Source organism: Neurospora tetrasperma (assembly GCF_000213175.1).
Source record: "Neurospora tetrasperma FGSC 2508 unplaced genomic scaffold NEUTE1scaffold_1, whole genome shotgun sequence".
Lineage (NCBI taxonomy): Eukaryota > Fungi > Ascomycota > Sordariomycetes > Sordariales > Sordariaceae > Neurospora > Neurospora tetrasperma.
In genome coordinates this window covers 2,674,317-2,698,194 of record NW_009799099.1, presented here as the reverse complement: position 1 = coordinate 2,698,194, position 23,878 = coordinate 2,674,317, and the positions used below count along the sequence as shown (strand labels likewise).

At 52.7% G+C, this 23,878-nt stretch overlaps 7 protein-coding genes across 7 annotated transcripts; 3 read left to right on the top strand and 4 right to left on the bottom strand.

Moving 5' to 3' along the window:
• Nucleotides 1–1,502: 1,502 nt before the first annotated feature.
• NEUTE1DRAFT_57614 (uncharacterized protein) lies at nucleotides 1,503–3,399 on the bottom strand (the record flags this gene model as incomplete). The annotated part of the gene is made up of 3 exons (XM_009849001.1): nucleotides 1,503–2,145; nucleotides 2,278–2,436; nucleotides 2,511–3,399. 3 exons carry the CDS (start codon nucleotides 3,397–3,399, stop codon nucleotides 1,688–1,690), a joined length of 1,506 nt encoding a protein of 501 aa, XP_009847303.1.
• A 1,065-nt stretch (nucleotides 3,400–4,464) lies between these two features.
• On the bottom strand, nucleotides 4,465–7,350 carry NEUTE1DRAFT_144161 (Ornithine decarboxylase; the record flags this gene model as incomplete). Its single annotated transcript, XM_009849706.1, has 3 exons — nucleotides 4,465–5,906; nucleotides 5,977–6,844; nucleotides 7,267–7,350. 2 exons carry the CDS (start codon nucleotides 6,308–6,310, stop codon nucleotides 4,786–4,788), a joined length of 1,455 nt encoding a protein of 484 aa, XP_009848008.1.
• Nucleotides 7,351–9,631: 2,281 nt separating this feature from the next.
• Nucleotides 9,632–12,884, bottom strand: NEUTE1DRAFT_57607 (uncharacterized protein; the record flags this gene model as incomplete). The annotated part of the gene is made up of 2 exons (XM_009849000.1): nucleotides 9,632–12,531; nucleotides 12,674–12,884. The coding sequence occupies 2 exons, from the start codon at nucleotides 12,872–12,874 to the stop codon at nucleotides 9,772–9,774; spliced, it is 2,961 nt and encodes a 986-aa protein (XP_009847302.1).
• A 1,247-nt stretch (nucleotides 12,885–14,131) lies between these two features.
• NEUTE1DRAFT_144159 (uncharacterized protein) lies at nucleotides 14,132–16,629 on the top strand (the record flags this gene model as incomplete). Its single annotated transcript, XM_009849705.1, has 5 exons — nucleotides 14,132–14,697; nucleotides 14,963–15,234; nucleotides 15,297–15,445; nucleotides 15,505–15,748; nucleotides 15,814–16,629. 5 exons carry the CDS (start codon nucleotides 14,409–14,411, stop codon nucleotides 16,351–16,353), a joined length of 1,494 nt encoding a protein of 497 aa, XP_009848007.1.
• A 1,035-nt stretch (nucleotides 16,630–17,664) lies between these two features.
• On the top strand, nucleotides 17,665–19,210 carry NEUTE1DRAFT_144158 (uncharacterized protein; the record flags this gene model as incomplete). The annotated part of the gene is made up of 1 exon (XM_009849704.1): nucleotides 17,665–19,210. One exon carries the CDS (start codon nucleotides 17,665–17,667, stop codon nucleotides 19,174–19,176), a length of 1,512 nt encoding a protein of 503 aa, XP_009848006.1.
• Nucleotides 19,211–20,071: 861 nt separating this feature from the next.
• Nucleotides 20,072–21,397, top strand: NEUTE1DRAFT_76281 (uncharacterized protein; the record flags this gene model as incomplete). The annotated part of the gene is made up of 1 exon (XM_009849703.1): nucleotides 20,072–21,397. The coding sequence occupies one exon, from the start codon at nucleotides 20,280–20,282 to the stop codon at nucleotides 21,369–21,371; it is 1,092 nt and encodes a 363-aa protein (XP_009848005.1).
• A 1,019-nt stretch (nucleotides 21,398–22,416) lies between these two features.
• Nucleotides 22,417–23,254, bottom strand: NEUTE1DRAFT_76279 (uncharacterized protein; the record flags this gene model as incomplete). Its single annotated transcript, XM_009849702.1, has 2 exons — nucleotides 22,417–23,028; nucleotides 23,086–23,254. 2 exons carry the CDS (start codon nucleotides 23,252–23,254, stop codon nucleotides 22,625–22,627), a joined length of 573 nt encoding a protein of 190 aa, XP_009848004.1.
• Nucleotides 23,255–23,878: the final 624 nt, after the last annotated feature.

Below are 23,878 nucleotides of genomic sequence, written 5' to 3'. Positions count from 1 at the left end.
TCCAAGGAATCGCGAAACTCTTGTCCACCATTCTCTTCGATGTTGCGGGAAGCGGGTCCAAACATCGACCTTCATTACGTTACCAATACGAACAAGTGAAATTTACATTTTTATGTGCCCTGACCCAGCAGTCTTCCGTCCCTTTCCCCAAGGACTTGACTGGCTGGACCCCGGCTAGAAGTCAAGAATGCTGCATCAAAGCCAACATCACATGGGGCCAAAGGACTCGTACTACATAACATGAGTAAACTGGACCACAACTGGGTAACGTGGTATGTAGGTGGTAGGTAATACAGATGTTAGGTAGTTATCTACTTTCACTTCCCGCGCTGCCATCTTTCCATCTTGACATGTGGGGTGCCGCTTGTCGTTCGTTTGCATCAACTTATTTCTGCCTACTCCCCTTCCCCTGCTTACTGAAGAGAATGCAGTGAGTTTTTCTTGTTGTTCAACGTTGTTGTTGTCTTTGTTGTTTTCATACCCCAGGCCCAACGCTGACGGCTACATAGTGGACTACCTTGACGCAGGCCCTCATCCCTTCGCTCGTTGGTTCAGTCCCGCCTCGTTACATTTGGCCCTGCCTCCTGCACCGGCACTGCAGATATGCCACTTTTTGTTTACCTACTGCTGTGATTCCGGTTCTTGTGGGAGCAGGGAGCAGGGTATGTTATAGCGCACTTCTCGTAGAAGACTTGCAGGTCAACCCGTCATGGTGTTTACTGCCCCAGGGAGAAGACGAATGAGGTTCACTCAACATCGCTAGAAGTTACAAGCGGGGCCGTAATCTGCAGGGGGGAGAGGGGCCCGGGAGGGGGGGGGGCAACACTGCAGCCGGGGACCCCGCCAGAACAAACATGAAACCTCTTTTACCACCGCGTTCAAAGGCGTTTTCAGCGCGTCCTTTCGCGTTAGCGACGCGTTGTCCCCGGAATGGAAACAACGAACGTCAGCGTGCAAAATCGAAGACAACAGCATGTTTTCTTCTCTTACCATCCCTGCAGCATGGATGTTACCTACCGGGCTACCATTCGACGTTCGAAGACGGATTGGGGAAAGTTCAGAACCTGACATCTGGATTCCAAAAGTCAAGGACTGGGCTGTAGCAAAGCGCCTGGAATGTATTCTGCGAAGTATCAAGTACCATGTCTTTATTCTCTTCCGTTGTCGTTCTACCACTGTTTCGTGCCCTCTCTCGCAAAATCATTGGCTGTGCCGAAGAAACTACAAACATGTAGATTATAGTATTCGCATTACACTCCCAACCGACTAAAAGACAACGGCAACTTTGTACTTTACACTACAATTGTAGGCTTCCCCTGTCAGCATGGATTCTAGCTTGCGTTCGTCTTCACATGAGACGATAAAATACCCCAGGGTTGTCAAGTGGCTTCAGACAAGGGCAACATGGATCGAACGTGCTGATTCTTGCCCCACGGCAGGGACTTTGGGCCCAAGTACACACGATACATACCGGTCAACTTCCACCTCAGAGTCGCTTCAAATCGAGTGCAGGATGCGTGTTTGCGATCTCGTTGGTAGAAGGTAAACTTCGTCATGGAAATACAGATTGTGAGTAAAAGAAGCAGCCGCAGACAGAAAACGCCATCTGGCCATCTATACTGTACAAGTTGTAACCTCACCCTCCCAGGTCAATTACATCTTCCTACTTTCCATCTCCTCCCACCCCTTAATCCCCATCCCGGACCAGCATACTGATGCTCTCCCCAAACACAATCCTTCTAATCGCCTCTGCAAAAAAAGGTGCAATATCCAACACCTCCAACTTCCCACAAACCACCCTCGGGTCCACATCATTCTTATTCTTGTCCGGCAGCTCCTTCGTCCCCCGGGCTCTAGCTGCCCCAAAAGCTTCAAGATGTCGATCCTGCGCCACCGTGTTCGTCACCACCACCCGATCCAGCGCCGACGCATTAATCCTTTGTATCGCGTCGCCGCTAAACACGCCGTGCGTGATAAGCGCAACCACTTGGACGGCCCCTTCGCGCTTGAGCAGCTTGGCCGCGCGTGTGATGGTGTTGGCCGTGTCGGCGAGGTCGTCTACCAAGATGCAGATGCGGTTGGTAACGTTGCCAACAAGCATCATGGATGGGTAGTTTGGGTGGGTTTTGGAGGGTCGGCGTCGTTCTATGAGGATGAGGAAGACAAGTGTCAGTTTCTTTTCATGCGTCTTGAAGGGACGAGTCTGGATGTAATTCAGTACAGCGGTTACGGATATTAAGACGTGAGTTCGCGCCTCCTCCCCACGAATGAACTGACCTTTATGGATAAGAGCAAATTGTAAACCTAGACTGTCGGCAATGGCAGCGGCGCGTTTAGCCCCGCCAGCGTCCGGGCTGACTATGACGGCTTCCTTGTAGTTCTCGATGTGGTGCTGGATGTATCGCTTGAGGAGGGGTCTGGCGATGAGGTTATCGACTGTGATGACTCCCAGTCAGATGGGTGTGTACTTCGGAAAGGGAAACGCAGTCGTGCTGGGACATCAAACTCACCGGGAATATCGAAGAACCCCTGATACGTGCTCTCATGCAAGTCGCACGTAACAATCCGATCCGCTCCCGCACACGTCAGCAAATCCGCAATCAACGATCCCGCCTGCGCCATCATCGGCTTAAACCCGACCTTTTGTTGGAACGCCATTGCCATGGCCGGGTTCTCGAAGTCGTGCGTGGTGAACTTGTCGTTTGCCTTTTGCTGTTGGGGCTGCTTCTCCCCCAACGACTTACTACCAGCGTCGCTTGCCGGTCCCGTCACCATCACCTTAGCCATGTCGCGGATGTCGCTGCCACGGGTGATGCTGCTGCTGCTGGACAGGCCATTAGCGAGCTTAGACATGCCGTTAGCCAGACCGGCAGTTCGTGGGATGTGTGCGGCCGGGGTAGGCGGGACGCTCTCAAACGTATACGAGACACTCCCTTGGCCTTCCGTAACTGTCATTGTCACTGCATCGTGATTTCTAGACACCAATGGCGCCCCGGTGCTGGTATACGGCAGGTCTGGCTGGCGGGAGTAAGGGAAGAACGGCAGGACGGCCGTGACCCTGCGGGCAGATCCCGTCTTACAGGCCGATATCATGATGCAGAGTTCGATGAAGTAGTCGTTGACAGTGACATGGCCTGTTTCCGCTGTAGCTGAAGTCGAAGATCCATCGGTGTTGTTGTTGTTGTTATTGTTGGTCGCGTTTCTGTTGGTTCCCACCCCAAACGACTGGATGATGTATACGTCCTTCCCACGTATCGAGTCCCTAATCTCGCAACGTGTCTCTCCCGACGAGAACTTTTCCAGCACGCGGCTTGCCGGCGGTATGCCCAGGTAATTGCAGACGCTGTCGACGAATTTTGGGTGCGAGTTACCGCTCAGGACGACGACGTTGCGAATCATGATTGCTGTCTTACTGTCGTTCTGTCTCTCGGTATACGTGTGTGCACTTCAACGATTCGTACAAAACACGACGGGATGGCACTGACTAGTGCCAGCTTCGTTGCCGTTGATGTCCCTACTTGTCGCTCAGTCCCCTTCCCGGACTTCTCCCCTTTTTCCAAGATTGGCGTCTTGAAGCAGTGCGGTCATGGATGGGAAAGGACCGTTGTTACAAACAGTGAGGTCGTAATTAGGTATATAGAGAAGGGGACAAAAAGGAAGACAGGAGGACACAGGAGGACAAAAGGAAGAAAACAAAAATTGATCAGGTTTCGAGCGGTTGAGGAGAAGTTGGGAGAGTTGGGAGAGTTGGGAATCAAGTACTTGCGACACCACCTCCAAGTCGGATGGCTCATCAAGGTGCCTCGACCTCCCAAGACGGGTTCATGTTGTTACACGGAAGGCGGCAGGGCCGGCTAGTACGATAACTTGGAGCAATCGGATGTTCCGCCTTCACAAGTCCCTTCCTCCTCTTGGTTCTGCTAAGCTTGATGTTTGAGGACGGGTGAAAAGACCGGACGCATGCTGGGTGGTACCGTGACACACGTGCAATACCGCGACTCTCCCCTACACTACAACGTGCTTGCCGAGGGGAATCATCCATCCTCCATGTTCCATCCAACATCCCAGCGACGATAATACGCAGCTCAGTGATAGCACATGTCAAGTGCAGCGAATCACCGATGGGGGTCGGGGAGAGCTGAGCCTTGGGTGGGAAGGAAGATTGAAATGCGGGGAGATAAGAAATGAACGGGAAGGAGGGATGGGATGCTGCCAAAACCGCAACAATATTGGTGTTGGGACGAATAGGGGAAGCCGTGACTTATACGTACTGCTAGACGTACAGTTTGGTTGGTTGTACGCGCATACTACGTATTCTTTCCTACTTTGTGAGCGTGTGTGACAACTTCATCGTAACCTAAATAATAAAGCACAACCACTTTTGCATTACACATCCTTCACCGTCCTCACCACCCACCCTATATCAACATTCATCGCTCTGACACTTCAAAATCGAATATCTCATGGGGGCCAACGCAATCTTATTCGTCTAGTGTCTAGACTCAACTGCTGTTTTGCATCCAATATTTCTAACCATGTTTTGTTTTATGACCCTGAGGTTGATCCAACACCGCGCTCCATCGTTTCCTAGACCCCCTTTTTATTTGAAAGTCTAAAATGCGAAGCAAATTCTATAATGAGGGGACCCAAACGAGCCAACGAAAGAAACCCATTGTTGTTTTGTATCACCTTCCTCCTACGCATCATGAAATGACAGCACACATCTCCCCCTGTCCAAGAAACCCCATACTGGTCTCATCTCTCCTAGATACAAAGCGGCACACCTTACAATCCCAAGAGGGCCATAGCACCAGGCTCGCTGCAGACGTAGATGACATCATGCTCGTTAGAGAAGCCGTTGAAGGTGGTGGCCGAACACTTGGTGTAGGCACCCATGTCCTCGAAGTACAGCCAGTCGCCAACATCGAGAATCTCGCGGAAGCGAATGCTCTCGGTGATGCGATCAATGCCGTCGCAAGTGGGACCCCAGATGCTGTACTCAATGGCGTCCTCCGCAGAAGACTCGTGGGCAGCAACAGAGTTGTACATGGTACGGCCGCCAGCACGGAGGATCTTGGCCACAGGGTGCTGGTGATCGAACATGATGCTGCTGAAGTTTCCGTACAGACCATCGTTGACGTAGACCATATATCTAGCATCGCCGTTGTTCACCGATCCATCGTCGCTCATAGAAGAGGAATCAGAGACCGAGACAGCAGAGCCGTCCTGGATAGTGCGGCGAGCAATGATGTTGCAGGCAAGGGTGAATGCCGAGGAAGCATAGTAGCGACCGGGCTCAGCGATAAGGTTGACACCGGTGTGGGCCGGGAAGTACTCATCGAGCGCAGCACGCAAGACGTTAGCCATCTGTTCGAAAGTATCGTCGCTGCAGAAACCTCCACCAACGTCGAGGGTCTTCAGGTTGTAGCCATAAGCAGCGGCCTGCTGGAAGACGACATGAGCGTCCTGAACAGCCTTCAAGAAAGCAGTAGGATCGGAGGCGCCCGAGCCAACGTGGAAGCTGACGCCAACCACGTTGAGGCCCAGCTGGCGGGCAAGGCCTAAGAGACCATCAGTTGAGTCGAGGGAAGCGCCGAACTTCATGCTGAAACGGCAAAGGGACGAAGAATCGTCGGTAAGGATGCGGAGGAAAAGCTCGGCGTCGGGATACAGGCGCGCAATCTTGCGCAGCTCGTCGGCATTATCGAAGGTCATCTGGCGCACGCCCTGCTGGGCGACATAGCGCAAGTAAGAATTGGTCTTGCACGGCTGTGCATAGATAATGCGGGAGGGGTCGACGCCCATGCGGAGGACTTGCTCGATCTCGGCCTTGGAGGCACAGTCGAAGCCGGTGCCGAGAGCGGCCAGGAGCTGCAAGAGCCTGTCGTCGGGATGGCACTTGACGGCTGATGACAAACATCCAAGTCAGCAAACTTAATCCTCGATACGAAGCGCATAGTGATTGGGATAACTCACCATAGAACGGCTTGACGCGAGGAAGGTTCAGCTTCCAGCGGAGGTGCTGGCGGTAGACCTCGCCGAGGTCAGCGACAAAGAATGTGTCCTCATCGCCGGGCTCGCAGAACTCGGAGTCAATGCTCTCCACACGCTGGCGGAGGGCATCACCAATCATTTGTTTGGCGACCAACTTGCCGTTGGCAAGGCCGTGGGGGTAATCATCGTGCTTCAAGGAGCCATTATTGACGGTGTTCAAGCTGTCGGTTTGACACTTTGAAAAGACATGATTGTTTGTATAATCGATGAAATCGATAGTGCCCATGCGGTCGGAGACAACAGTCGGCATAACCATATCCCAAGATTTGACTGGGGTGATAAGATCGAGTGCTGGTAGTGAGGTTCGCGAGGTTTCGGAGACTCCCGGTGTAAGGAGGAGTTTGCGTATGTTGGTTGTTGTTGGTTTTGGATTTGTTGTGTAGTTGATGTGCCAGCAAGAAGCAACTAATGCTCTTGAGAACGGGTCTTAGGGGGGTCGGTGTCGGTACGAGACTGATCCCTGAGCGATCTGACGAGGCCTCCTCGACTCTTCCTCCGTTAGAGGAAGAACCGCAGAACTCGTCCTATGCGGCAGCTGACGGTTGGGACTGTATTCAGGTCCTTGGTTGGGAGAGGGATCGAAAAAGAGAGCGTCGAGCTTCTTAGAGACCCTCAGGAGCGGATGGGGGAGGTACGACGTTGATGATGTGGAAGGTCTTTCTGAGGCTGAAATCTTGGTCCGAGACGAGCTTTACGGCCGAGGAAGCCGTGTTATATACGGTTGCCTTTGAGAAGACCAAAGGCAGTCAAGGGAGGTGGGTGCTACGGCGATGACGACGACGTGTCTGTCCTGATGATGGGCGCAATGTTAGCAACTTGACCGTGACCAAGTCGTGAGGAGGCAGAGAGGGAGCGGTGCGAGAAGGGAGAGAAATCTGTGTATGAGGTAGGTTGGACTTGGCGTTGGGAGCTGTGATGAAACCTCCACAACTATGATGAAACTGGAAGTAGGTCGTCTGCTGGGATGCAGACTTCGACTCGGGTGGTCGGCTAACTGAAGCCAGCCTTTTTGCGCAGTCCGTGGCGGGTTTGCCACATGGAAGAGCTCCCCACTCTACGGAGCGCAGACCCAGAGAAAGCCGAGAGAGCTTTCATCCCATATCTTTGAAACACATGTGATCTGGGTCGGGTGTGCTGGAAATCAGAGGGTAGAGCATTCAAGAATCATGGGATGGAATTGGAAGCACACCGCCGTCACCGTCATTGACTTACCCGTTTATCGCGCAAGAAAGCAAGCTGTAGATTGTGTAGAGTGTTTGAAATGGAAGGGGCTACGTGTGTAGTTGTAACAGTTGCAGACGAGGAAAAAGGGAAGAGGAGAGAAGAGAAGGAAAGAGAGGAAAAGTGACAAAAATGTTGCGTGGAGGAGGGGAGGTTAAAAGAATCAGGCGTCAGGGGGGTGGAGGAGAGCCGGGGGGGTGCTTGGACTCGGCGGGCCGGGGCGGGAGGTCGACGATTTCTTCTGGTGCTGGGGCTGATTACGAGATGCCGACCGCGCTTGTTAGGTTTGGTCAAGTGGTGGAGGGGTCCAGGCTTGACAATGCCAACCTGAATGTGCAGCTGGTGGGGAGACAAATAATGGAATCTCACAAAGCCTGCGGTGGTGAGGGCAGGAATTCACAGCCGGGCACGGGCTCTTTGGCACTGGAAGCGAGGCCAGCAGGCCAGAGGCTGTGCTGCTGGCAAAAACTTTTTTTTTCTCTTCGATTTCCGCCCACAAAAAAGAGGGACATCGCCCTGGTCGGGCTACGGAGCCTCCGTCGTCCAGCCCCGGCCGTCATCTCGATCGTTTTCCATTCCGTAATTTTTTTCTCTCCAACGAGAAATCAGGAAAAAAAATGCAATCGACGCTGCAGAACTAGCCTAACCACATATGGCCCTTGGTGCTACCCTGGCGGAACCCAGCTAGCCGAGAAGGAAGGAGAGAAGCCAGAGAACATCGCAGGGGTCCCACCTTTTGCTGCCCGCAACCAACGCTCCTCTCTCTGTAGTGTAGTGAAATCATGCTTTTGCGGGACAGACATTGGGCATTGAGAAATATCGGCCGCATTGATCGTTGCTTTCTCTCCGTAGCTGATTTCAACTGCCACCACCTCGCTAAATATAGCCGAGGTCTACACTTGGATTTGTTAAATGTGACGACGACAGCGACTGTCGGGACGTCCTTTCGTCCCATGTTTGCGCGCATATCGCTGCTTGATAGCATGAGCAATCTCGGGCAATCCTAGAGAGGCTTTGAGACGAGGGACTTTCAGACCGCAACTCCGTGCACCGCCAAAACGTAGAGTGAGCCCAACATCCCTCTCCGGGCGAGCTTCTAGATTCAGAGCCGGGCCGCCTTGCAATCCGCGTGAGCAGATCGGGTTTTTACGTTGGGTTTCGAGAATGGAGACGAAAAGGAAGTGACATGGGCGAGGATCATGACCCCCTCACCTAGCGCGATTTGATTCTGAGCAGCGCCGTTGGAATAGGGCGACATTCTACCTAGTGTAGTTTCAATACCTTGTATGTATCACTGTGTGACACACAAACTGCACTCAGCACATTGTCGCACGACGTAGACGACAAAAGACCAGTCAAATCGCGCAATTACCATAGGCCTCTATTACATCCGCAAACAACCCAATTCGTATCCGTTGGTATCTTGCCTCCTTGCCAATAACCATCCCCGCGGCTGTCACCATGCACACGAGGATTAACTTCCTTATACATAGCACTTGTGCGTAAGAGGGTTGTTCTGTATTCCGAGTAAAAATGACTGCCAGTGACTGGAAGCCGTTTCCTCGAGGGCACGCATTGCGGCTTGAAGCAAGCTTGACTTCGAGAATCTCTTCATCTGCTAGTTTTTGTTGTCATATTCGACGTCTACTTCCGCCTCTATTAGGGCATGAGCCGTTCGTTGTCTGCCATGTCATGTAGAGAAGATATATGTCTGGCACGCACGGAAGCAGGCTGTGGCTTTGATCATTGATGTAGTTGGCCGTACCCCTAGGCTCACATCGACGACGATCATCTTTAAGACGGACCGACAATACTATTGGTCTGCTACGATGCCGCCCCTGGCGAGGCTGCTTGCCAATGAGGATGGCCGATTGCGTGACTCAGGCCAGAAGCAACACGACGCAGCCTGCTGTGTAGTCTCGTGGTACTGTAGGGCCGCCACACTTCAGAGGCAGCCTGTCACGGTCCAAATGCTTCGGCTATCTCGCCCGAGAGGTAGTAATGACGTAAGCAGGGAAACGAGGGGATATCGTAGCATTCAACACTCGGGTCAGTAGGTAAAGCAGAAGCATGTACTCTGTTCTTTAGTCCGCACGTCCAAAGCTGAGGAAGACGGTTCTGATAGAACGAGCTCTCGGCCGGGCCTCAAGGCGCAGAACGCCGATTCCCTGTCACATTTGATCTCGCGCCGTTTTGTGGCATCAACGCCACTGAACGGGCGTTGAAGCGTATCGTAGCTGGCGCTTATTGATGAGAAAGGGGAAGGAACAAAAACATGTAACAAAACCCTGAAAGCTTTATCAGTATACAGCCAAAGAACTGGAGCGCTGATTGTAGCCGAGTGTCGGTGCAGTTTCTCGGACACTCACTGGGTCCGCACTGGCTTTGTTGTGCCTTTTATATAGGAGGAGGGTATCATTCAACCATGTCACTTTACAGATACAAAACCGCCAATCTCATCAACATCTGGTCGTGTTTCGCCGTTGATGGAGTGGTCTAAGCGGAACCGTTGATGTCCATCTCTTTGACCGCCCAAGACTTGTCGACCCAGTCGCGCTTCTCGCCAAGGAAGACGACACGCTCAGAGCCGTTGTTAAGGGCCTTGACAACATACTCCTGCGCCACTTCCCGGACCTGATCCTTGGTAACATCCAAGAGCTCTTCGCGGCGCTTCTGTTTCATCTCGTCGGTGATACCGTAGAGGAACTGGGCCATGCCTTCTTCATTGACAGCCTTGGGTGCGTCAACGCCTTGGAAGACAGAGATCTTGGCATCCTCAAGATCACGATCAGTCCACTCCTTGTCAACCGCCCACTGGCCAGCGTTCCGCATGATTTTGAGCGTGTTCACAGGATTAGGGTCGCGGTACGAGTAGAAGCCGAAGATACCGTCGAGGGGGCGGGCGTAAGATCCGCCGCCGTAGGCGCCACCCTTCTCACGAATCTCGTGATGCAAGTGCTTGTGGGTCAAGAGCTGCGAGAGAATCTGGAGAGGGGCATTCGCGGAAGCCGTGTAAGAAGCCGTAGGAAGGGCTAAAGCACCATAGTAAACCTGATAAGGCAAGGGATAGAACGTCTTGATATCACGGGTAAAGTTGGGGGGTCCCCGGCTTGGGAAAGTCACCGCTTCCGAAGGCAGCGAGTTGACAAAATTTGAGAGCGCCTTTGCGTTGTCAGAGACACTTCCGCTGTCGCAGGTGATGGCGGTACGGAGATTGCCAGCCAGTGCGAACTGTTGGATTTGCTTAAGCTTTGCAATAACATCCTCCAACGGGTCTGACTCGGGCCGGCTTGCCAAGCTAGTCACCAGCTTTACCTGCGAGAGACCGCTAACCTGCTCCTTGAGAAAGGAATCCCACGTAAGGCCAGATTCCGCGGCTCTCCGAGCGTAAGCGTGTCCCGATGAAGCAATGTCGTTCACGACGCCATCAGCAGATGCTTGCAACAGCTGACGGATCTGTTGAGCTGCTTGAGGACTGTCGAAGTCGGTCTCTACGACCAGCTTGCGCAAGAGGTCAAACATCGTTGGGACATGACGATCCAATGCCATGCCCGAGAACATCAGGCCTTCTGTGGCCCGAGTAAAGTCAGTTGGATGAGAAGCCGAATGGTAGCCGACCGAGACACCTCCAGTTTTGAGCTTGATCAAATCCTCAAGCTGCTCCATTGTCATGTCCTTCGTACCCAAACGCATGATGGAGTCAGTGAAGAGGGGGATCAGGCTTCGGAGCTCATCGGGCAGGTTCTCCAGCTGGTTGATAGCACGGAAGTAGGTCAGCCCGTTCGTGGGAGCCTCGTGCCACTGTGTATTGACTCTTGCTGTGTTATCGTGTCTCAAGATAACCGAGTCCTTCTGGCGCGGAATGTCCTTGACATGCACGCTAGGAAGGCAGCTAAGATCTTCGGTGTTAGTCTTGCTTTGCTCGGCCAACAACTTGAGTTCCCGAGCTTCGAGAGCAGCACGAGCTTCCTCTTCGCTACCAGCAGCTTTGATGACTTCCGAAATCTTGGTGCTTAAGCGAGTTTCCTCCTCTTGGGCCAGCTCCTGGCTAAAGGTTGGCGAAGGCGCCATCGTGAAGGAGAGAGTATTGTCGTTAATCAGATACTTATCAATCAAGCCCTCAAGATAACCACCTTTGGCAAGCTCGGTCTCAAAAGCAGCAATCGTGTCGTTCCAGGCAAGAGAGTCAAATGGATCGACTCCAACAAACCACTTCGGCTTCAAACGGTGGAGTAAAGACATGCCAAAGTTGGCAGTCTTATGCTTGAGGCCAAGTTCAAGCTGGTGGAGATAGCCATCAATCTTTGATCTCTCAAAGCCCTTGTCCCGCATGCTGCGAAGAATCTCTTGTACCTTGGCCTTGACCTTGGGCACATCTTCTTCTTGAACACCGCTGAGGCCAATGGAGAAGATACCGAGCTTGCCCGAACTGTCATATCCGGTGTTGGGGCTCCAGTCCGTTCCTAGCCCGGATTCAATCAATCCCTTGTAGAGAGGCGAGCCATAACCATCCATGAGCAAAGCAGAAATCAGCGCCAGCGAAAAGGACTCGACGACATTGCTGGTTTCACCCAGAACCCACGAAACGGAAGTCTTGAACTGCTTATTGGCGTCCACAAGGGGGTCAATAGGTCCATAGAGCTTGACTTCCCTGGGGCCACTGCTGAGGTCGATAGGGCTATGGTTTGCCACATCAGCCCGGATCTTCTCAAATACGTCAAGCTGGGCACCGATTTCCTTCAAGTGATCCGCCAGTGGCATATCGCCATAAGTAAAGACCTTGGCATTGCTCGGGTGGTAGTGATCAGCATGGAACTTCTTAAGCTGTTGGTATGTCAAGTCTGTGATCTTCTGGGGATCACCACCAGAGTTGTTGATGTCTGGGAAAATATGGTCTTGAAACCGAATCCAGAAGAGGTAGGCAGCATCTGACATCTGCCCCTTCATCTCGTTATAAACGACACCCTTGAAGACAAGCTTCCTGTCCTCGGGCTTTGCGTTGCCCTCAGCCGCAACAAGAGCCTGGGGATTCTCGGGCCCAATGCGCCATCCTTCTTGCGTAAAGTCCGTCTCCTTCAGGAGAGGATGCAGAGTCGCGTCAAGGTAGACAGACATGAGGTTCTTGAAGTCCTGGGCATTGGTGGTGGCAAACGGGTAAAAGGTGTGATCCGATGCTGTAAAGGCGTTCATGAAATTCGAAAGCGTTCGCGGAAGCATCTTGAAGAAAGGGTCTCGGATAGGATATCTGAAGGAGATCTCATGTCAGCGTGAATAGCCCAGCCGATGATCCGCTGTTCGAGTTCGCATACTTTTGGCTGCCACACAGAGTGGTGTGCTCCAGGATATGTGGGACACCGGTGTCGTCCGGGGGGTTCGTTTTGAAGCCGATAGAGAAGACATTGTTGCTGTCGTCGCGGGCAATGTGCAAATGCTCTGCTCCGGTCTTGTCGTGTTGCAAGTGCAAAGCAGTCAACTCCAGCTCCGGGACATGCTTTGACCGGAGAAGGGTGAAGCCGTGGAGTTTCTCGCCGGGTTTCGGGTACTGGGAGAGCTCGGTGACGGCGCGGCGCGCTGCACCTTTGGTCGCGTTGCGCAGCATCGTTCTGGCAGCAGTAGAGAAAACCCGAGTGCTGGCAGAAATCCTTGGCACTATGCGAGGCGACTGGAAATGGTGATGGTGATGGTGGTGGTGACGGTACTACTTGAGGCGTCCGGTTTTGGCGGCAGTTGGAACGGGAGCTGACGCGGAGCTAGGCCTGCCTGCCACAGCGGCAGTGGGTACCTCAGGTGGTGACTGACTCCCCCGCTGCCCCTGTCTGTCGCCCCTCAGCCCACACCCACCCCTCCTGCCCTCCTCCGAAGGAATCAAGTGGAAAAGGAAGCCTGGTGGAAAACCTGCAACTGAACCGTGCTTCGGCAGAGTCGGGAATAGTGGGGCCGAGGCGACGACGGGCGCTGGAGGCTGCACCGCACGAGGAGGCTAGCTCTCTAGTGGTCTTGAACCATCCAATGAGTAGCCGTGCCTCGAAAGAGCAAAGTTGTTAATGAGGTACCTCAGAGCATGATTTGTCAGCGCTTCCTTCGCACACCAAAGGCACTGCGATAAGTACTGTTCTATCTGTTTGTAACCTCGAGGGACATTTTCACACGTACAGGCAGAGGAAGTTGCCTCTAGACGGGAGAGGTAGGCCTGGACTATAAGCTCTTGGGACTTACTGACTTGTATTTACTTAACTGATTATATGAACTCTTTGCAACAATATAGTGTGGCCCCATGTGTTCCGAAAAGCAAATAAGTCATGTGTCTGAATGTTGAACTTTGGATGTCAACAGTGAGAGCGGCAAATCGGCATCTGACGAAATGTGAGATGAAGTATGTGAGCAGCATGTTAGTACACTAGGTATCCAAAGCATATTGTTCATGCGAGGTCGATGCACGGCGGGCCACGGATGAAATCATGATGAAAACGCCGTTTGGTTCCTCGAGGACTTGGATCATGAAATTCTCCACAAAACATCAGGACCAAGTGCCGTGGATGACGACCAGAGAGAACCTGCCTCTAACAGTGTAATAAGAACACTGGTATCGACCTAATATCCATGCAGGAAGTAGTGGCCAAGAAGAATTGTGGAAAGTAGCAGCCATGAAGGGACAGCGGGAGCACTGGATACCTACCTACCTATGTACCTGTTTCTATTCAGATTATAGTCCGTGCTGGGGCCCCGAAGGCCGAGAGCAGGTACCTGCCGCCTGTTGAAACGCAGCGGAAGGACCTGTCATCCAATTCGCGCGCCCCATCAGATTAACCGACGCCATAGCGATCTGGTCGTCCTTTCCCATACATCAAAGTCTTCCGCAGCCATTATCTTGACGACTGCTGCCGTCACGGCCGCCCGAATACACAACGACTCGATTACACAGCTTCCACACCACAGCGCATACAGTTTTTCTATTGTTCGCGCTCAACACCACCACACTCTGACGACGACGGCTAAGCGGCAAGGCTAGCAGTAACGCACCACTGCAGTGCACACGCAAGCCTTTTGCAACTGATATCTCGTTGACATTGCCAGTCGGAGGGGCCACTGCCGACCACACGCCTGTTTCCGGCATCAAGACCAGTCCCTCGACAATGTCAAGCGCCAATCCTCCAGCCACTGCAACTTCCGGCCCTCGACCTGCGACACCCATGAGCAATGGATCGGCAAACCATCCGGTCGACCCCCCTCCTGCCACGAATGGCCACCCGAACCACGCTCACGAGACCCGGCCGGCTCCTGCGCCCCCCGCAAACATGGCGGGCAAAAAGGGCAAACCGAAAAAGGCCCCCGAGCCGAACGAGGCTAGTAAGCTCATTGCTGCTAGAATCACACAACTGGAGCAAGATGCCGCTGGTGAAAAGGACCAGGAGGCCGAAATAGGTGCGTGTTTGTCCTTACAACCTGCTGGGCGCTTGAGAGGGCAATGGCGGATGTTATGGGATCGAAAAGGGGGGGACGGAAGGCTCAGAAACACTCGACAGTCGTTGACCGAACCTCCTCAGTCAACCTTTGCCGCATGTCTTCAGACCACCCTCCAGTCTCCATTGGGATGTAGACGGGTTGAATCAAGACAGAGGGGTTTTGTCAAAACGGGCGATCTTGGCTTCGGATGAAAGAGAAGGCGCTGACAGCAAGCCGTGCGCAGAACGAGAGGTCAAGAAAGCTAGTAGGGAGCTACATAGCCAGACCTCGCGGATGAACGACCTCCAAAAGATTGATCATCTGACCAAACGCTGTGCGGACTTGCTGGCGGAGATGAAGAGGCTCGAACGTGAAAGCATCAAGAACAAGAAACGAGGCGATCAGCTACAGAAGGACAAGGACAATAGCCGCAATGAACTCAACAAGACAACGTCGCTTAAAGAGAAGCTCGAGAAACTCTGCCGCGAACTGCAAAAAGAGAATAACAAGCTCAAGGTATGGGATCACGTGTGTGTTCAAGTAACATTCAAGGTTACTGACAATGCTTGTCTACCTAGAACGAGAACAAAACGCTATCGGATACGCAGGTTCGAAGTCAGAACTCATGGGATGAGAGGTATTCAGCTCTTCTTCGTCGAATGGATGACTATCAGGAAGAAAAGGACAATCCGCGCAAGCAAGTAGTGGACATGGAAATGGATGAATTGTCAGTAACGGCCCCATTCCTTGCCTGGTTCTATTGTTACACTCGCTCACTGTCACCAGTTTTCGCCAGCGGTTCAAGTCTCTGATCGAACAGTACGAGCTGAGGGAACTCCACTTCCATGCGCAAATGCGGACCAAGGAACTCGAAGTCCAATACAACCTCGCTAGGTTTGAGCGTGAAAAGAAGAACTACGAGGCCGAATTGGCGCGCTCAAGGCAGTTAAACGCCCAGGTGCAGACCTTCTCAAAGACGGAGACGGAGCTGAGACAACAACTCAATGTCTACGTGGACAAGTTCAAGCAGGTCCGTACTAGCCAATAATGGTACCAGGACGGAGTGGCAATGAAGAAGGCTGACAGCATGGCTAGGTTGAGGACACGCTGAACAATAGCAACGACTTGTTCCTTACGTTCCGCAAGGAAATGGAGGATATGTCGAAGAAGACAAAACGCCTTGAGAGGGAAAACGAGAACCTCAAGAGAAAGCACGAGCAGGTGAATGGCAACATCCTCAAGATGGCGGAGGAGCGGAACAAGTACTTGGCCGAGATCGAGGACCTCAAGAAAAAGTGCGAGAAGCTGAATGGCATCATTAAACAGATGCAGCAGCAAGGCCGGGGGATCCCGCAAGGGCTGGCTGGCGCGGTTGAAACGGGCTATGCGGAAGGTGAAGGAGAGCTTGAGGGGGATGAAAGCGAGTACGAAGACGAGTACGACGAAGAAGGAGATGAGGAAGTGAGTGACGAGGGCGACGAGTACGACGATGAAACCGAGGACGAGCAGCAGATGCAGCAGCATCACCAACCCCAGCCGTACGGGCCTGAGCGGCCGCCCCCTCCTGCTCCGGCTCCTGCCCCTGTTCCCACCAAGGCCGCCCTTACCGCTAACGGCGCGTACCACCTTTGCTAGATGGATATCCGCATGCTCATTTCCGAGAGTTTCTGTCCCGCGCCAACGGCTCAGGTTAAGGGTATGTATGCAGTGAAACACCGAGGTTATGACTCGGCTATCAATATGCTTAGAGGACTAGCTCAACCCATCAGTTCATCCAGGCGTATTGACTGGCATGAACAGGTAACGACATTGCCGTATTAGTGTAGTATTGTCTAGTGAAGAAATTCAGCGGTTGCAGGAGAGGCTCGGTGCTTTGATGGACCAGAAATTGAGGCTCGATGATATCATGGACACTTGAGCAGTCGCAGTCCGATGAACGTCCGGGTGCTTGCTGTGTCCGTCGATGTACGGACCATTCCCGTCAACTTGGCTTCAACAACCCCGCATACCTACCGTAAGTGTCGGGTAGTGTAGACAGCGCCCCCACTTTCCCCTGGGCATTTGTTTTCCATGTCACGGCTGCAGCTGGCAGTGTTGACAGCCTGAAGCCCTTGATGCCGCCCTAGCAATTCCCACTACTGAAACAGCAATGTCAGACTTTATGCTTGCAACAAGAGGCTGGTGGACTTGGGGGGATTTCTCCGTACACCAACCATTTCTCCCTCATTTCTATCGATCCTCGACATTCCTGCAAGACATTGCACTTTGCCGACGACGACGGACCAGGCTCCCAGTTTGACTTCCCCCCGATTGCCTGCGGAATTCTCCGTCTCGGTATCCGGTCGAGGTTGTTCCTAATCAAAATTCAGCTGCATCATACGCACACCAATTTCAGAACGGGCCAAAAAGCCGAACATGGGATAAGAACAACTACACCAAAAGATGAAAGTAGCACGGGCAGACCTGAGACATTAGGATTGCTTGTGATTCTGAACCGTTCAACTCCTTGTTCACTTATCATTTACCACTCAGCACAGGCGTCGCTAGAAATTTGAGAAAAGGCGGATCATTTGGCACCTACCGTTGTTATTGCCTTCTACGCTAGTGGGTTGTGCCGAACGCGACAGGTTGAGTTCACAGATCCAGTCGCCGGGCCCCATGCGGACGAGTACACATTCCAGCTGGATTTGACGGTCCAATTCCTCCAATCCATGGAACCGCCTCCTCGAATGAATCGACCTAGAACACATCCTCGCTATAATATCACAGACTCTTTATCATCCCGCAGCCCAAGTTAGGCGTGCGCCGCGGACCGCGCAGTCAATTGCGACCTTACGTAGCTTCCGTCTTCGGCGCCCGATAACAGATTAACACGGAACCGAAAATTGACGTTCATCACTACGGTCTGTCCCAGCCGAGCGTTCACATCCACATATACGTTGCACTATGGCGTTTATCCAAGATCCCCGTCTGCGTCAGCGCTGGAATCAGATCTCTCACAACGCCGAGGCGGTAACCGAGAACGCCGCCGCCGGCATCTGGACCTTTCAGCACCAATACATCACCCCCTGCCTATCATCTCTCGCCGACTCCATCGACAGCTGCACGAGCCTATGTCTTGGAGACCGCGAAGAGCGTGCCCGACGCGCGCGCGAGCGAGACCGCGGAGCCCACCGTACGAGGGCCGAGTATATGTTTGATTTTTACGACGACTGGGACGATGATTTTGCTGCGGATCAAGGGACCGCCAGTAGCGGAGGAGGAGGAGGACTTTTCAGCGGCTGGGGCGGCGAGGACTGGGATCGCTTACTGGCGGGGACGGGAAACGATCGGAGACATGCGGCCGGTGGCACGGGGGACGTGGTGGATCAACCGAGACGAAAGAGAGGGATGAGCTATGGGACGAGAGGAGGACCCAGGAGGAAGGCTTCGTTGCCCGAGGACGACCCGACTGTGATTCCGAGGACGGCACCGCTGGGGTTCTTGGGGCGATTGCCCTTCAAGTTTGGCGGTACACTCAGGTACAAGCCTTCAGCGGCGAACTTGCGAGACCACCCGGGCGCTCTACTGCCTGGACAACAACAGCAGGGAGGACGCCGGCACCGAGATGAAAATGAGCCGTTGCTGGGGACAAGCTCGGAGGAGGGTGAGCATGCTCGGAACCATGAACAACATGCAAGGGAATCGCCACAGTTGAGGCCGCGCAGTAACACTGGCGAGTCAGAAGGCACGTCATCGAGCTCGTATCGATCGAGAAACGACATATTCCCAAGTGATGGCGAGGGCGATGAGGATGCGGTGCCGTTAGACGACGAATTTGCGGTCGCCCTTGGCCGCGTGGATGACGGGAGCAGTAACAGGACGAGAAGCACTAAGGGGAAACGGCCGGCGAACGGAGATAGGGAGTCAGGGATAGCGAGATCAGTGTCAAGGACTACGATAGCGTCGACCTACTCGGCCTACCGTATCGATGACACCACGATCTTCCCAACATCGAGTTCAGAGGATGCCCTGCCGACTCCATCGCTCGAGGATTTACAGCGAGAGGAAGAACAGGCTGAGAGGGAAGAGTATGAGGAGATTGAACGAAAGAGAAAGGCTGCGTCTCGCTTGGCTACACAGCGTGGATTGCGCAAAGAAGAGGAGGGGGCTCCCAAGCCAGAGGCAGCGCTGAAATCGGGACCGGAGCTGGAATCAAAGCAAGCCGAAGTAGACCATGGATCGACCCCCGAAGAACCAACTCTGCATAAAAACATATCACAAAATGAAACAAGGAAGAATTCTGAGGACGAAATGAGGGAGACGAAGCTCCCAGCTTTTACGGAAGTCATGAGTAATGACACTACTGCAGCCAAGCAGACCCACAATGGAGGTGCGAAGGAGAGCATGACAGCCAAACTCGAGGGAAGCAACACAGAGCTCCAATTCATACCAGCACGGTTGCCTCATTTTGGATGAAATAACTAGGCCTGATAATGCGAGCCAGCAAACAGGGCCTGGGGGCTACAAAACGGACCAAACGGTATCACAGCTCTACAAGATAGATATTACAGTTACGACTTTTTACGAACCTAAAACAACGAAGGATAATGCGGCTAATGGTTCCCCCATGACTAAATTGGTGGTTTAATTAGAAGAAGGGGTTTTCTGTTCAAGACGAACTGATAGAGACACGAGGTGCCCGGACATCAAGAGCCAGAGACATGAAAGAGGCCATCGTTGGACGGTAGTCTTTAGAACGGAGTTTGGGTCCTTTTGGAGTAATCAGGACCGGGTTATAAAGTGGGTTGGTTCGAATGATAGTTTCAACTTAGGAGGGTCTGTATGATTGTCTCGATGAGTAGAAGCTTAGCTCATGACAGTAGCATGGTCAGACCTATTTTAGCCTCGAACACTAGTGTATGTACCTGAAATACGAGGAAGAAGATGAAAGAAAAGAAAAAACAGCCTCTAGGGTCCAAGTGGCAGAGTGCGCACACGTATCAATAATTATAAACGGATAGATTTATGGGAGCTTAGCTTTGTCGGACCATGTGGCGATGCGTCCAAACGCGGGCCCTTGGAGATCAAAGAAGTTCAATGAACATGTCAACCATTCGCAATTTCAATCAAAAATAGGGAAAAAAAAAAAGAAAAAAGAAAAAAGACAAGGTTCCCCGCATCCACAACATACCCCAGAGTCCCCAGTCTACCCCGGACTCCACCCTTCCTCCAGGGGGGGTTAAAATACGACGTTATGTATGGGAGACGTCAGCGGAGCTTCATGCCAGATTTCGTTGTTCATCCCAAGTTCTTGACGCTCGGAGTTATGTATTTTGTAACTGATACAGGAGCCTTTGGACCTGACAACGGTATTTGATATCAGGTTCTCTCTCCATCTCGTTTCCGCTGAGCTTTCTCCCCTTATCTACCTCCTGTCCCGAATGAACTACTTTGTGTGATACCCTCCACCTACTGTAGGACGGACAACACATGCCACTGCATCCTACCACTCCTTACATTTGTCCAATACAATATCTAATCACATTTTACATTCATTGTACTTGAACTCATTAGCATCCATGACACCATCAACCACCGCGCCCGCAGGGCCCATCACAACCCATCTCACCACTCTCCTGGGGATCAAACACCCAATCATCCTCGCCGGCATGGCCCGCGTTTCTGGCGGTCCCCTCGCAGCTGCCGTCTCCAACGCGGGCGGCCTCGGCGTCATAGGCGGTTTCATGTACACGCCCGACCAGCTGCGCTCCATCATCGCCGAGATGAAAGCCAATTTTAGCCGGCCGGACCTGCCCTTCGGCGTCGACCTGGCCCTGCCGCAGATCGGCGGCTCGGCCCGCAAGACCAACCACGACTACACAGGCGGCAAGCTGGACGAGCTAATCGACATCACCATCGAGAGCGGCGCCAGGCTGTTTGTGTCGGCCGTGGGCGTGCCGCCCAAGCGCATCATCGACAAGCTCCACGCCAACGGGATCCTGGTCATGAACATGGTTGGCCACCCCAAGCACGCTGTCAAGGCGCTGCAGCTCGGCGTCGACATGGTGTGCGCCCAGGGAGGGGAAGGGGGTGGACACACGGGCGACGTGGCTAACAGCGTGTTGATTCCCTCGGTGGTCGACGTGGCGAGGATGTTTGAGCCTACGATGCTGAACAAGGTATTGGGTACGACGGATCAGCCGGCGCTGGTTGTGGCGGCCGGCGGCATCGCGGATGGGCGCGGGCTGGCGAGCAGCTTGATGCAAGGGGCCGCGGGCGTCTGGGTGGGAACGAGGTTCGTGGCGAGCAAGGAGGCCAGCTGCAGCGATCAGCACAAGGAGGCGGTGGTAACGTGCGGGTTTCAGGATACCGAGCGAACACTGGTTCTGAGCGGGAGGCCCTTAAGGATGAAGACAAACCAGTATATCGCCAAGTGGCATGCGCAGCCAGAGAAGATTGCGGAGTTGACGGAGAAGGGCATCGTGCCGATCGAGTGGGATATGGATCAAGGGAACGAGATTGACCCACCGCATCTGATGGGACAGGTGGCGGGGTTGGTGAAGAAGGTGCAGCCGGCTGGGGAGATTGTGGAGGAAATGGTGCAGGAGGCGGTTGAGCAGTTGAAGTTGGGACAGGCGTATTTGAACGGGGGCAGAACGAGCAAGCTATAAGCGAGGGGGGGTGCAAAGGGTTGAGGATGTATTGTATATAAAGGTACATATGTTAGCCATAATCCCGTTATTTCTTCTATACTCGATGCAAGTCATGGCTGGCACCTTTCATGTTCCCTCCCACCTGTCATCCATCTCAACTCTTCGACTGGGCCGTCGCCCATAGGACACTGTATAACCCGTAACCTGGCTTTCTCACGGTATATGCATCACTTCCCGCGTCACTCCTCCCGTGACAAGTTGGTAAGATGGCGTAGCGGTTATGGTTGTTGGCCCCTCTCCTTCCGGTCCCCTTCTGGCCTCCTGTCCCCATTCTGGTGCACGCTTTACGATCTGGCCAGTTGTGAGTCCAACTTCTTTTTGAAAAAAAAAAAAAAAAAAAATTTAAATAAAAAAATATATATATATATAAAAAAAGGTCTTGGAATATCTATTTCTCTTTTTCTATTGCACTTTTCTTCTAATCGCTGTTCTTTATGTGTTGTCCTCAAGCCAGACGAACGAAGGAAGGTACAAACAAAATTTTGATGTGCTCAAAGGGGTTTGGGTGCATTTTTTTCTGAAACAGGTAAATTACAGACCAGGTGTTGTCCAATTATCATCATCGAGTTTTGTAGTTACAACCCAAAAGAGACGGCCTCATCATAGCGTCACCAAACACACAAGCGCTGCTGTCATCTGCACGTAAACCTTGGTTCGTTACGACCTCTGTCTGATCTACAGTGCTACTTACCTTGGGTAGTGATCTCTCTGCTTTCCGCTAGTAATCTATCAAGGCTCATGAAAAAATCTCGTCGACTTGTGAATACTCAAATAGCGACTGAAAGGTCCGGAGGGGACATAGCAGGATGACTGTGATCTTGGTCGTGATTTGGGGTTTTTGACATAAGAAAACCGTGATCAGTATATGATGAGGAAAAGGTCATTTTATCATCTTACCACGTACCCAGCTTTAGAACGTGTGGAAAGTCTCTCACAACGAAGAGCCACTCGAACTACTGCTGTAAGTAAAAAGGCCTGATCGTTTATAAGGCGTGGTGTCTCTCGAAATCCTCTCTTCTCCTGTTGCTACGCATGCCTAATGCTTGGTCAGAAGCAGCTGGATTAATATCGGCATCTGTGGCGCTCCAACTTGTCGTTTCTGCATCTGTTGATGTATCATGTTGGTAGCACCCTGACGAGTCGCAGCCTCAACAGCACCCGGGCAAGCATGAGTGGAATGACCATGTCTTCTTTCCAGTGAGAGAATCTTTTCACCACACATCGCTCGGGTCTACCTCGAACTTCTCGCCATCTTCCCGAATGTGCTCCTTCTTGACATCTCTCTTCATGGGTTTGCGCATATCGTAGGCATCCTCCGACGACTTGGTCGGGTCGCTCGAGTGGTCGCCGTAGTAGTCCTTGACGGTGCGGAAGATGCTGTAGCCCATGCTCTTGTAGAACTGGATGGCCTTGTGGTTGGTGCTTCTCACAAACAGATCGACGAACCAGGCATCGTTGGCGTCAGCAGCGGCCTCTAGCTGCTCCGTAAGCATCTTGCCAATGCCCAGACGACGAGCCTCGGGCGCTACGGTGACTGCGGTGATGTGAGCGTGCCAGGGGAGGTAGTGCTCTGAGAACTTGTAGTAGTCTGGTGAGGACTCAAGTTTGCCCATGACTGTTTGTGTGTGTTAGTATACGGTAAGACAAAGAGTGATGAATAGTGAATGCTCACTGTATCCAATTATGTTGCCATGCTGATCCTCGGCGACCTGGAAGAGCGATGGCCACTTTGCATGGTACTGCAAGTAAAATCCAAGTTCGTATGTTTCCGTAAAGGGGTCGAGATTGCACTTTGAGAATTTGTTGAGGTCATCTGGGCGGAATTGGCGGAAGTTGGCCATTTTGTGAGTGTCTCAGGAACTCTTTCCGTTCCGATGCTGTGGTGATATTTTGAGTGGAAGATATTTCCGTCGCGGGCAAAAGAAACCAAGATGATTGTGTAGTGCTGGCTTTTAACAGACCTATGTGGGCGACTACACTGCAAGCTGTTAGTGTGCTGTTGCTTTGACGTCGATAGCTGCCCAACTGCTTGGACCTCCCCCAGGGGCAGGAATGCCCCACGCGTGCCAGACAACAGCCTTGTTGTCAATGCGGGGCAGACGGTACCTTACCTGAGGTGGCACAGGCTCCTCCTGGATTTGAGCGAAGCCATCTGCCCGCAAGCGATTCAGTTGCCCCTGGCATGAAGCCGCAGCTGGGGAGGGGACCCTTCAAGTTCCGCCTTCCCGTCTTGTTCCAAAGATGGATGTTTCCTTCTCGGTACTCTCGTCCGTAGTCGCTTGCCCCTGACAGTCCGAGCTTGAAGGTCAAACCGCTGAAATCATCCAAGAGGAAATTCCAGGACCATCACACTGCACCACCTCGGAACCACCGTCACATCACTCGCAGCTACGTACTCCTAGATAGAGATTGCTTAATGCCCCTGGCCACGACTACGAATCACCGCCCGCGCTATCCTTCCAAGT